The sequence below is a fragment of the Sinocyclocheilus grahami genome, unplaced genomic scaffold, assembly GCF_001515645.1.
Source record: "Sinocyclocheilus grahami isolate Dianchi unplaced genomic scaffold, SAMN03320097.WGS_v1.1 scaffold76.1, whole genome shotgun sequence".
In the NCBI taxonomy this organism is placed as follows: domain Eukaryota; kingdom Metazoa; phylum Chordata; class Actinopteri; order Cypriniformes; family Cyprinidae; genus Sinocyclocheilus; species Sinocyclocheilus grahami.
Genome location: NW_015505255.1, coordinates 2,982,175 through 2,994,308, shown reverse-complemented (window position 1 = coordinate 2,994,308; position 12,134 = coordinate 2,982,175). Strand labels below are relative to the sequence as shown.

The 12,134-nt window shown below is 39.3% G+C and overlaps 1 protein-coding gene across 2 annotated transcripts in view; it reads right to left on the bottom strand.

The window, feature by feature from the left end:
• Positions 1-231: 231 nt before the first annotated feature.
• The window catches only part of LOC107586001 (protein FAM189A1-like), a 131,124-nt gene continuing 119,221 nt past the window's right edge, over positions 232-12,134 (bottom strand). For both annotated transcript variants that reach the window (XM_016273215.1, XM_016273216.1), the window contains 7 exons: positions 7,700-7,860; positions 6,822-6,957; positions 3,993-4,071; positions 2,250-2,915; positions 1,088-1,153; positions 668-990; positions 232-511 (listed from right to left, as the gene is read on the bottom strand). In XM_016273215.1, the coding sequence (XP_016128701.1) occupies positions 308-511; positions 668-990; positions 1,088-1,153; positions 2,250-2,915; positions 3,993-4,071; positions 6,822-6,957; positions 7,700-7,860 (1,635 nt within the window). In that variant the 3' untranslated portion in view covers positions 232-307. The remainder of the gene's footprint in view (positions 512-667; positions 991-1,087; positions 1,154-2,249; positions 2,916-3,992; positions 4,072-6,821; positions 6,958-7,699; positions 7,861-12,134) is intronic.

Below are 12,134 nucleotides of genomic sequence, written 5' to 3'. Positions count from 1 at the left end.
TTCTATTGTCCATTACAGACCCAATCACCTATTTAGCACAGTAGCAAATTCAGCACTTTAACAAATATTTGACCTTTTTTTCTGACAATAAAATAAAAATATATACCCGTGAAGGTAAACACTTGTTTCTTTATTGATTTTTTTGAGTATCTTTTTTAACATATGAGAGAGAGCATCGACTCCATGTTAACTCACAGTTTTTTTTGTTTGTTTGTTTTTCAAGAGCTACAGTTTTCTGCTGATGAGGACTTGGCCTTGGCACATATTCAGAGGATTATGAGGAAAAGGGTGTTTGTAGTCTGGAGGGTCAAAGTGTAGTTTCTCTGCATACACTGATGAGGCTTTGAGGCTGATGATCCAGGGGAGCAGGGGCATCTGTCTGACTGGATCCTCTGGGTGGACGGCGCAAGGATGAAGATGGGGAACTCAAAGCCCCACAGCTCTGTAAATGCAGGTCTTCGTGAGCATGCTTCCTCTGGCTGCCCATGGTCTTCTGTGACTGTGTCATCAACTATGTGAAGAATATGAGAAAAACAAACATCCCCAATGTAATTCAGTTGTGATTTTTCACATTCAACTAAGCATAAGTGAAACTGTGTAAATGTATTCATTTCAGATCATAGGGTGAATACTATGTTTTCTACTCAAAAAAATATACACAATTCACCTGATCAATGATACTGGCACTGAAAATGGCCTCCTCCATGTGTTTCTCATCAGATTTAATAACACATTTAATGCTGTTGACCACCTGCTGGACCTCCAGAGGTAGACTGCAGCTCGAGTGTTCCAGGAACTTGGCCACCAGCACTTTGGTGTCTTTGTAAGTTTTGAGGTCTGCGAGAGACTGCGGCCGTTCTGTAGACATTGAGTGAGGGATGTGAGGTTTGAGTTGGATGTCCACCTTTCCACCGTCCTTCTGCTTCTTGCCCCCTTGGCTGCTTTGTTTGGCAGAAGGGTGTCGGGTGCTCTCAGAGAGCTCTATACATGCTGTTAAAAGCAATGCATTGGTATGTTTATTCTAATAACCATAATTTTACTTGAGATGAATAACTATGTTACATGGAAAACAGAAAAGACATGCAACCTTGATCACAGGGAGTCTGTGGGGAGTCCTCAGGTGGATGGTTAGAAGCAGGAGCACAACGCTCACCTGCAAGTCAAGTCAAGATGGCTTATGGGTAATTAAGGATTTAATATGAGACTGCTTTGCAAAGATCATATTTTTCCTCTACCTACAACAAAGCTAAGATTATATAAACTCAACAAGTTACATGTGTATGTGGCTTTCAAAATGAGCTTAATCTGGTTTATTGTATTTTTAAACAAAATATTTTAATTAAAACAAAATTTAAAAAATAAAAACACTTGTAGTTTTGAGTTTGCAAAGAGTTATGAAACCATGAACTGAAGAAGCTTCAGTCCTACTTTTGTAGCATTAAGCCTGCATTGCAAAAGGTGTACCGTGTGAAATTATATAGTGTTAGAATGTAATGGCCAGTCCAACCAATAATAAACTGAATAGCACTTGCCTCATTAAATATTTATGCACTTATTCAGTCATGGAAACTTTTGGGTGTTGCATTTTGTTTTAGCATTTGTGTATTTATGGTTTCAGCAAATCATAAGTACCATTATGGTCCAAAAAGTCTACATAGGTCAAATACAGTCAGGAGTACACTGAGTAAAAACAGTAATATTGTGAAATATTGAAATAAAAATTAAAAAACGACTTTTATTTCTGTGATGGCAAAGCTGATTTTTTTTTTTAGCAGTTATTACTTCAGTCTTCAGTATCACATGATCCTTCAGAAATAATTTTCAAATATAGAAACATTTCTAATTATTATAAATGTTGAAAACAGTTCCACTGTTTAATATTCTTGTGGAAACTTTTTTCAAGATCCTTTAAAGAATAGTTCAGAAAAGTTCAAAAGATCAGCATTTATTTGAAATCATTTATAATATAAATGTCTTTACTGTCACTTTTGATCAATTTAATAAATCCATACAAGCCCGACTGATGTGCAAGAGTAAGACAAGCCGCCATTCACACAGGTGTGTGTGTATTGCGGTCGTCCGATCAATAATACTGCCCGGCAAATAAGAGTATTAACTTGGGGTTTACAAATGTACAGTTTGAAACATAGAGAAGGCTAAGCTAGGATTCTGTTAACCTAGGGTTTAGAATGAATGAAGTAAAAAAAAAAAATCCTATAGAGCCACAGAGAGAAAAAAGACTCACGTACTTCTAGATATGGAATTACAGGATATGGGTTCACTAGTGGAACGCACAATCCTCGCCAGCTTCCGATACCCTTTAGTGGCACGGAGTGTGCGGGGCCGCTCACGTTGACTAGGGTTGCTGAGGGCAGAGGTAGCATGGGGCTGTGAGGAAGAGGAGGATGGGGACCAGACGCTGAAGCATAGCCGGGTTCCCCGCAGTTGAGCGGTGGGTGACGGAGAGGTGCAAGCGGAGGGGGTCAGAGCAGAAGCTGTGGCGGCAGTGGAGGTCACTGCTGAGTTGGAAGCACATTGGGATGGTGTGCTTGGAGGGAAAAGAAGGGTAAGCTTCTTATTGGTTTGTTCTCTGTGCTGCATTCGAGACGTGGGTTTAAGGCCTGTAATCTCCTCCTTCTCAGGCACGTTAACAGCATCGGGTGACAGCTGGGGAGAGTGGGGCTTGGAATCCTGCATGACAGAGGACTCGCTGTGGTCCAGTCGAGCAGGGGTCTGCCGCCTCAGAGAGTGATCCAGACTTGTGCAGCTACCATCAGTAGGCACGATGTGTAAAGTGCCATATGGAGAGGAATCAGAGCCTTGTACTTCTAGAGAACACAGGTCTTCAGAGGAACAGCTGTGATCAGGGATGTCTGCAGTCTCAGACACCATAAGGGAAGCACTATCAACAGAGGCTATGGGAACAAAGACTATATTATTGTCATATACCTATAATGACTGAAGGCTGTTGAATTTGTTAAATGAGTGTTTTGTCTGAATGCAACAACACTACCATTCTAAAGTTTGAAGTCTGCCTGATTTGTAATGTTTTGAAAGAAGCCTCTTACAGTATGCTCACAAAAGATGCATTTAATTTTTCAAAAATACAGTAATATTGTGGAATATTCTTACAGTTTAAATATGAATCAATTTGTTAGGCTAGTTAATCTCACTTGTGCATTTACAAAATTGTCAATTTTCCTATTCAGTCACATTAGCCAATACCATTTGTATTATTCAATAGATGTGTACAGGTATAAAGCACAGCTCACACAGAAGTCAGTTTTAAACCAAGCAACTTTCTGTTGGTCAGTGAGCAACTTGAACATGTGTGATGAACTTTTCCGCCCTCATGCGAAACATGCTGATCGTGCAGATTACTACTGGAATGACTGGATTTTGCTCAAATTTTTTTACCAAGCAACAGCAAATGTGACCGCACCTTAATTCAAGTTACGAATTTAGCATATAGTTGGACTTGTGCAGTTCACGATATTATTAATAAACTTCAATGTTTGCTGAATCATATGAGTACTATGTTGGGTCACATCTTAAATAAACCGTTCAAAACGTTTGGGGTCAGTAATGATTTCTGAAGGATCATGTGATAAATTACATTTGAAAATATATTACAATAGAAGACAAATAATTTAAATTGTAATAATATTTCAAATGATGTTTCTGTTATGTTTTTTCAAATGTTTTACTGTATTTTTGATCAAATAAACACAGTCTTGGTAGGCATAAGATACTTCTTTCAAAGACATTAAAACATCTTACTGACACCAGACTTTTGAAGGGTAGTAAGTAAAATCTATTTCCATAGCAAAACCTGGGTCCTGATGCTATTATTCCATCAAACATTACAGACACATTATGCTAATGTTGAAGGAATAGATTCTAACAAAAAATGTATTTCAATCTACATGCACTACAGAACGGAAAAACCTGACTTTGTATTTGTTAACAAATATGATTGGCATCCTCCTCACCCTGAGTGCTAAGGCCAGCTGTGGTGTTCCTTTCACACAGACTGGACTCTGTGACCTGTTGCTCAAGACTGGTGGTAATCTGGATGAGAGAGAGAGAGAGAGAGAGAGAGAGAGAGAGAGAGACATTTGAATTCAATTTCTAACAAGCTCCCATCCCCCTTTCTTAGTTTTACTTAAATTAACCATTTTGAAACATGATTTGTTGTATTGCCTTGTATACATGTTTTATATTTTAACTTCTCTTATTGTTACTATCAGAAATAACCTGTTGTATTACTTTTTTATGTTGTCTTTTGTTAATGTTTTTCATATGTAAAAGAGATGTAACTACAATATTGTTGTATTGCACTGTTATATATTGTTACACCTCAATAAACAGTTTAGAAATGCTTTTGAGTGTAACCTTCCGGAGAGGATGGTGATCGAAAATGGTCTTCCACCTGAGGATGATAACAAACAACTGCAAAAGGCGGAGAATCAGACATCAGAACATCTGGCACTGAGGAGTCTGCCGCAGCCTGACATCTGGCACCACAGCAGTGCTTTAAAGCGACTGCGCCATATTGTGACCTGCAGGGGGCTCTCTAAGATCACATTTGCACTTTAAACTTTGACTGCACACTGTGCGGTTTCCATTAAAAAAAATCCTCATAACATGATTGATCCAAAACACATAAACGACTATACAGAGAATGTATCCTGTATACAGAGAGCTTATTTCACAGCACAGATCGACTTTATAAAAATGTGGAAAATGAGCTGGCTACAGTCAGTAGCTATAAATAAAGCTGACTATATCAATTTAAAAATATTTTCTAGTATTGCTGCTTTCAAATCTTCTCAGGCTTGTGCTTCAGGTAAGAAACGGCTCTACTGTTTGAAATGCCCCTGCTGCTTTGTTTGCAGATGGTTATCAACAGCTTCACATGGATTTTCCTCTTTGGATTTTATCCTTTTTTAATCACAAACTCCTTTAGGTAGCAAACAAATCTTCAAAAAAATCGGGCTCAGTCGCTGGATTTGAAAGGTTTGGGTGGTTCTTTGTGCATCTTTTTGCAAAGATGAGAGCTCTTGTTCCCTTTAATCGGGTGAAGAAGATAAATTTGATGGGAAATCATTGTTCAAAAACAGGCCCTGCTCTCACTGTAAGAAAGCCCATTTCTTTTAAATGGAATGAAATTCCTGCCTATATTGCTGATGTGTTCCAGAGAAAATTATAATCCATTATACGAAGGCACTTGTATTAATTCTTTTCAGCCCCTCAAGTGCACTGAAGGACCTTTTGACTGTCGAGCTTTACACAGACAAATGAGTGTAACTGAAGAGGAGGAACATTGCTGAATTGGTGGTATGCTAACACAGAGTCTGCATTACTTTAAGACTGAAATTCCCACAAACTACTAGTACAATGTACAAAAAAACAGGAACTGTAACAAAACAGTAAAAGGATCAATGATGTGATGCTCATCTATTCATTTATTCAAAAATGTGCCAAACAATGACTTAAATACACCTCGTTTATGATGAGCATGTTTTCATTTCTGAATTAAAATTTATTTTAAAGTTTTGTTTGGAGGGTTAATTGAAACTGTTTCCCCAAATGACTCCCCAAAATGACTTTAAACATGCTCACTTTGGGCATTTGAAAAAAATCACCTGATATTGTTTTAAATTAAATAGTCATGCAACTTAATACTAGACCCTACATAGCCAAATCATCATGCAATATTACAGTAGTATATAGAAAAGGTGTCAGTGTCAAGGTTGCTACTGTGAGGAACGAAGGAGCACGGAGACGACGGAGAATATCATGGGAAACAATCTTTATTTGTCCAAATAAAGACTCACAGGTAGGAAAACACACGTAGCACAAGGGATGGCCGTTAGAGACAGGACGAAGGACTCACAGGGCTTAAATAACAAGGAACTCATTGGGACACACCTGAAATCAATGAACAATAAAAACACGGGAGAAATGAGGAGCACATGGGGAGCAAAACACAAGACACAGAACTGACATTACTCCCTCCACGTGCCACACAACATCCAACGGGGAGGGGAGGTGGGCGCTCTGGGGACAGGCTTAAACGGGACGGCAGACCTCCAGAGCAGTACCCATTCCGGGACCCATGGCGGATCAGGCAGTTCAGGGCGCCATGGTGGAGCAGGGAACTCAGGGGGCCATGGTGGAGCAGACAGTTCAGGGGGCCATGGCGGAGCGGCCTCCGTGGCCTTGGCCTCGGCACTCAGCCCGGCCTCTACGGCTGGAGCCCTACAACCCTCCCCAAAAAAATCCTTGGGGAAAATATCGGCCCCCTCCGTGGGCCTGGCGCGTGATCTGTGGCACTTCCTGGGCTTGACGTGGGAACTGAAGCCCTCTCTGGGCTTGACGTGGGGACTGGAGCCCTTTCAGGAGCGGACTCAGGGGCTGGAGCCGACACTGGAGCGGACTCGGGCTGGAGCCCACAGTCTCTTCCTCCGCATTCTCCTTTTATGAGCAGAGGTGAAGGAGACTGCTGCTGTCAGCTGAGGGCTTGGGAGTGAATTGGCCAGCAGGCTTGACTGTGGAATGGCCAGCATGCTTGACAAGGGAACGGCCTCGATTTCCGAATAACTAGTCTACTAATAATACGTTTTATTTAATCCAAACCACGGGGAACACAGGACAGGTAGAAACACACACGTTGCACATGGAGTTGACGTTTAAGACAAGACGAAGGACTCAGGAAAACACAGGAATAACAAGGAACTAATTGGGACACACCTGAAATCAATGAACAATCAAAACATGGGAGAAACTGGGACACAGAACTGACAGTCAGCTCTTACCTGGCTGACAGGTGTCTGTCCCACGACAGATTCATAGGGTGGTGGCAGCTCAGATGGATATAAAGCCCCAGGGCTGTTTATAGGCACCCCATAAATAGCACTGAAGGGAGAGTGTGGAAAGTCCAGATGCAACCCTCTAATGGACAGAGATGATAGTAAAACATGATTACAACACTGAATCAATGCTTCAACAAATTTGGCTGTATTATATTGGTGAGGATGATAGCTGCAAAAAAAATGTGAGGCCATTTAGGAACTGTGGAAAATGAAACCATTTCCTCTATCTTAGCCAGTTATATATCCCATTATTTTAATTAACCAGACTCCCTCTGTCATAAAGGAGGGGAGGAATCTGTGTTTTTTCATGTTTCTTTGTGTATTACCACATCCTGACTTTGATTGTGCTTTGAAGCAGCCAGTGTGTATGTTGGGCTGCTCTTGCTTTCTATGTATTTACTGCTTTGTTGACACATTAGTGTGGCTGCGGGCTAAACAGCCTCATCAGCACGTTTTTTATGATGGGATGGTGGGCAGAGTGTCTCACAGTGCAAGACAGAGAAATCAATGGTGGATTTACACCAGGCCATGGACACTGGTGCTCCATAATGTGGATTGTCAGAGCAGTTTGCATTAAGACCTGCAGTTAAACAACATGGCAGTGGATAGGTCCAAATTCCCATTAAAAAAAAAGAATGGATGTTTTACATAATCATTCCATAGGGCAATTTCACAAATCTCTGCAAATCAATTTATTTACAAGTGCACCTTTTTCTCAGAGCACAGCAATCTGGGATCAAACGGTTTCTCAGATATAGTGCAAATATTAGGCTATTTCATATCAGCTGGGATGTGAGCTGTGTCTGTATGTGCGGCTTTACCTCTGGCCCTCCATCACAGGTGTGCAGGTGTACTCTGGGGGGTAGTAGGGAGGAGGGGGGATGGGTGGGATGAACTCGTCGAAATCCAGCGTCTGGTGTAAGATGGTACCATGAGGGGTCATACAGTCCGTGCTCAAGGCACGTGCTCCGTGTGGCATGAACTGATAAAAAAGATTTTAAAAAAGTGAGCTTTAAAAAAAATAAAAATAGAACACAACCGTTCAACGTTAAGGGTCGGTAAGACTTTAATTTTTTATATTTATTTATAAATTTTTTTCAAAAGAAGGCTCACCAAGATGCATTCTATTTGATCAAAATTATAGTAAATACAGTAATATTATGAAATATTATTACAAATTTAAAATAATTTTCTAGCTTAATATATTTTAAAATGTAATTTATTCCTGTGATACAAAGCTGATTTTCAGCAGCTATTACTCTTCACCGTCACGTGATCTTTTAGAAATAATTCTAATTTGCTGATTTGGTGTTCAAGAAATATTTCCTATTTTTATCAATGTTGAGAATAGTTGTGCTGCTTAATATTTTTGTACAGATTTTCAGGATAGCATCACATTTTTTTAGGATTCTTCGATGAATAGAAAGTTCAAAAGAACAGAATTAATTTCAAATAGAATTCTTCTTTACTGTCACTTTTAATCAATTATTTTAAAAAAATCCTACAGACCCCAAACATCTGAATGGTATTGTATTTGATGACCCTCTAATGATGAACCCATCCCCCGTATAATTCTGTTCTTTGAAGTCACAGTTACATAATTTTCATTGTGTTCAAACAAGGCAATCCATGCAAACCATTGTGTCCAAAACAATAAAGACTAAAAGTAGGATGTCAGTTGGGAAATAATGTTTTCAAAAAAGGCAGACAGGTGTCTTTTATACTGATAATGAGTTCAAACAGATGCCATTAATACAGGTAACGAGTGGAGGACAGAGGAGCCTCTTAAAGAAGAAGTTACAGGTCTGTGAGAGCCAGAAATCTTGCTTGTTTGTAGGTGACCAAATACTTATTTTACCGAGGAATTTACCAATTAATTCTTTAAAAATCCTACAATGTGATTTTCTGGATTTTTTTTTCTCATATTGTCTCTCATAGTTGAGGTATACCTATGATGAAAATTACAGGCCTCTCTCATCTTTTTAAGTGGGAGAACTTGCACAATTGGTGGCTGACTAAATACTTTTTTGCCCCACTGTAGGTCTGGATCTTTTACAAGGGTATGAGTAAAGTGGGGAATAGTTAGGGCCCTTTCTCACCCTGCTGAGACCCTTTGGCTAAAGAGTTTCATTTTATGCAATTTAACCCTCTAATGCATGAATTATTAAAGGGAAAGAAGGATTTTACTTCAAAGCAAAGGATATAACAATTCTAAATTCCTTCTTTTTTTATGTATTGAGAGAGTTACATAATGGTCATTATCACTTTCATCAGCCATGTAGAATTTAGGTTATCAGAAAGAGAAAAACATATGACATTAAGAAAAAAGTCATATAGAATGATGAGGAAGGGTCAAAGGTTAGGGATAGTTTACACGCAAATGAAAATTCTGTCATCATTTACTCTCCCTAATGTCATTCCAAAGACAGTTTGAAGAATGTGATCACTCATTTCCATTGTAAAAAAAAAAAGGCATTTCTCAAAATACCCTTATGTTCCACAGAAGAAGAAAAAAAATCACTCAATTTGGGACAACATGAGTGTGCGTAAATGATGACAGGATTTTCTGGGTGAACTATCCCTTTAAAATTGCTTTTAAAGTTCTGTCCATGAATCAGTCAGTGAAAAGTTCAGGCTGGAAGAGTAACTCATTTTCTGCCATTATTGTGAGTTCAAGGATAGGTTTAGAGCGTTTTTATGATGACAATGCACTTTCCTGTTGATGTCATTTTTGAATATGTGAAGACGCATCAATCAGAAGACACTGAAATCATTCTTGAATAGATCAATCTCATCCTTAAGCATCATTAAGAGAGGAAGTGACTGTAAATTATAGATCAGTACAGCTAGCGCATGAAGGCATTACATCACAAAGCCAAAATCCTGATTCAAAATAACAACATACACAGAGATAAGATATAAATGATCAGGCTGTGGTGAAATCACTTAATACAGTTGCAAAGGGAAAAGCTCCATGCAGTGCTTCACCTCATCCCTGCCCTCGGGCCTCTGTTGTCTTTGTGCATGGTCTGTGCAGCTGGTAACAGTGGTGATTTCTCGCTTTGCCTCTCTGCGCCCCGAGTCGAAACTAATCCCACAACTGCTCCAGCGATTCACAGAGCCGCAGCCATGCTAATATAACTCATCTCAATTCATCTCCCTGTGCCCATGCCTCTGCTGCAGCCATCCATGAGGTTGTGCAATATACTGCAGTGCCCATAAACCGCACAAAGCCCACTCTTGAAGAACATTAAAACTTTATGTCCCACAAGTTTATTTTCTCTCGCATTAAAACAGGCTGGCTGAAAAAGACAGATCCACCAAAAGGGAGCGAGTTTTGTAACGTCTGTGGTCTCATCCTCATGTAATCTCACGCTTAAGAAAAGAATAGTACTTCTGAAATATATGCTTGTTGTACAACCAAATGAGATGAGGACTCTTGTCATAGCATCAATGGCTAAGAGAAAGCTGTTTTACTCTGCATAAAAGAAAAGGTGATTATAAGTCTTTGGATGCAGAATTAATGTAAAAAATTAATCTTGGGTGACAAATGTGCCTGCGAATAGGTTTTTATTTTGCCAGTGATAACCATAAACCTTAGATTTTGTGTGATGTAATTTCCAGGCTGATATAGTAGGTATCAGAACAATGAAAAATGTAATCGACTTTACTTAACCCATAACGTAAGGAAGTATGTAAGTATACTTAAAGGCCACACAAAAATATAACTCAATTTTATCATCATTTAAGCCTGGCTCACACTATAGGATTTTTAGCCCGATTTAGCCCCGATTTCCCCCTCCCGAGAATCTGAGCAAAAATCTTGTAGAGCCCCTCGATCGGTCAAGATGTTTTCGGCGCGGATTATCTGCTAATGTGAGGCGTTCACCGATTGAATCTTGCACCTCCCGATCTGCTCGCACACAAATCTGGGCCGCCCCGATCATATCAAACATGTTTGATATTTAGGATTTAAATCGGGATGATTACGTCAGTACTTTCACAATAGCCAATGCGGGACCGCAAAACAGCTGCTGTAAGGCCCTGTTAGATAGTGGAGATGGAGGAAACTGCTTCTCGACGTTCTATAGTAACACGACTGTCTGTATAATGTGTGGAAAACGTATCACAACCGTAAGGAGAAAGAGAAGTGCTGGAATCAAATCGCCTCAGTTTTGAATGTACCGGGTGAGTGTAGAAAGCAGCTAGCAGGCTAGCTAACATATGTAAACATCACTGAAATATCAATGACGATCTGCTGCATGAGATCACGTCAGGCACTCCCTCTGGCATGATAATCTTAATAATATCTTGTAGTGTGTGATGCGCCACGATGTTAAAATCTTGTAGTGTGTGCATGTTTAAGATTTGAGGGAAGATAATCTGCAAAGATTCTCCTTATGTGTGTGCTGCAACCAGATTTCATAATCGGTTAGGATTTTAAAACTCCTGTAGTGTGAGCCCAGCTTAATATAGCTTTCAGCCTTCATGTAGCTGAATGTCATTAATATGACTAAAGGTTCATGTCTTAATTAAAACACTCATGGGAATTATGTGTATTGTTTTCAAAATTAAATCGTGTATTTACCAAACACCATCCCTAATACAGAATATTCACCATACTTTATTATCCAACACCATGTGCAATACTTTAGTGGAGGATACAGCATAAAGACAGCTAAAGTAGTGTATTAAGACAAATTTTATTCAAGAGAAATAAAAATGGGTTATGTTAAAACCATGTTATTTTAATCAGATGAAGCCACCCAAATGCACGCATGGTGAAATGTCTTGAGCACCAAATAATCACATCCAGTTTCCTGCCAATTTTCAGAGCTCTCCTGGTTTTCTTCAAATCCATGTCCCTATCATAATCTTCTTCCATGTCATAAAAAATGAGCAGTTGTTATGCAGCACCCTACTGCACAACTGATGAACAAAAGACATGTAACCAATTCAAATCAAATCACTTTATTGTCACAATACCATGAACGCAAGTGTACAGGTGGTGAAAGCCTTGGGTGCAAACTGCAGCATGACAGTATGGATGACAAATGAATGAATGAATAGATATGAAATACAAATACTGAATATATGTATATGCAACACACATATATAAGGGACTCAATACAGGTAGAGAACAATGTATGGTAAATATTATGCTATACAGAGAGCGTGAAATGAAAACAATAATAAACACAATAATGACAGTACACATATACCTTTGCAGTGCAGCACGGTATGAATTAGTGCAAA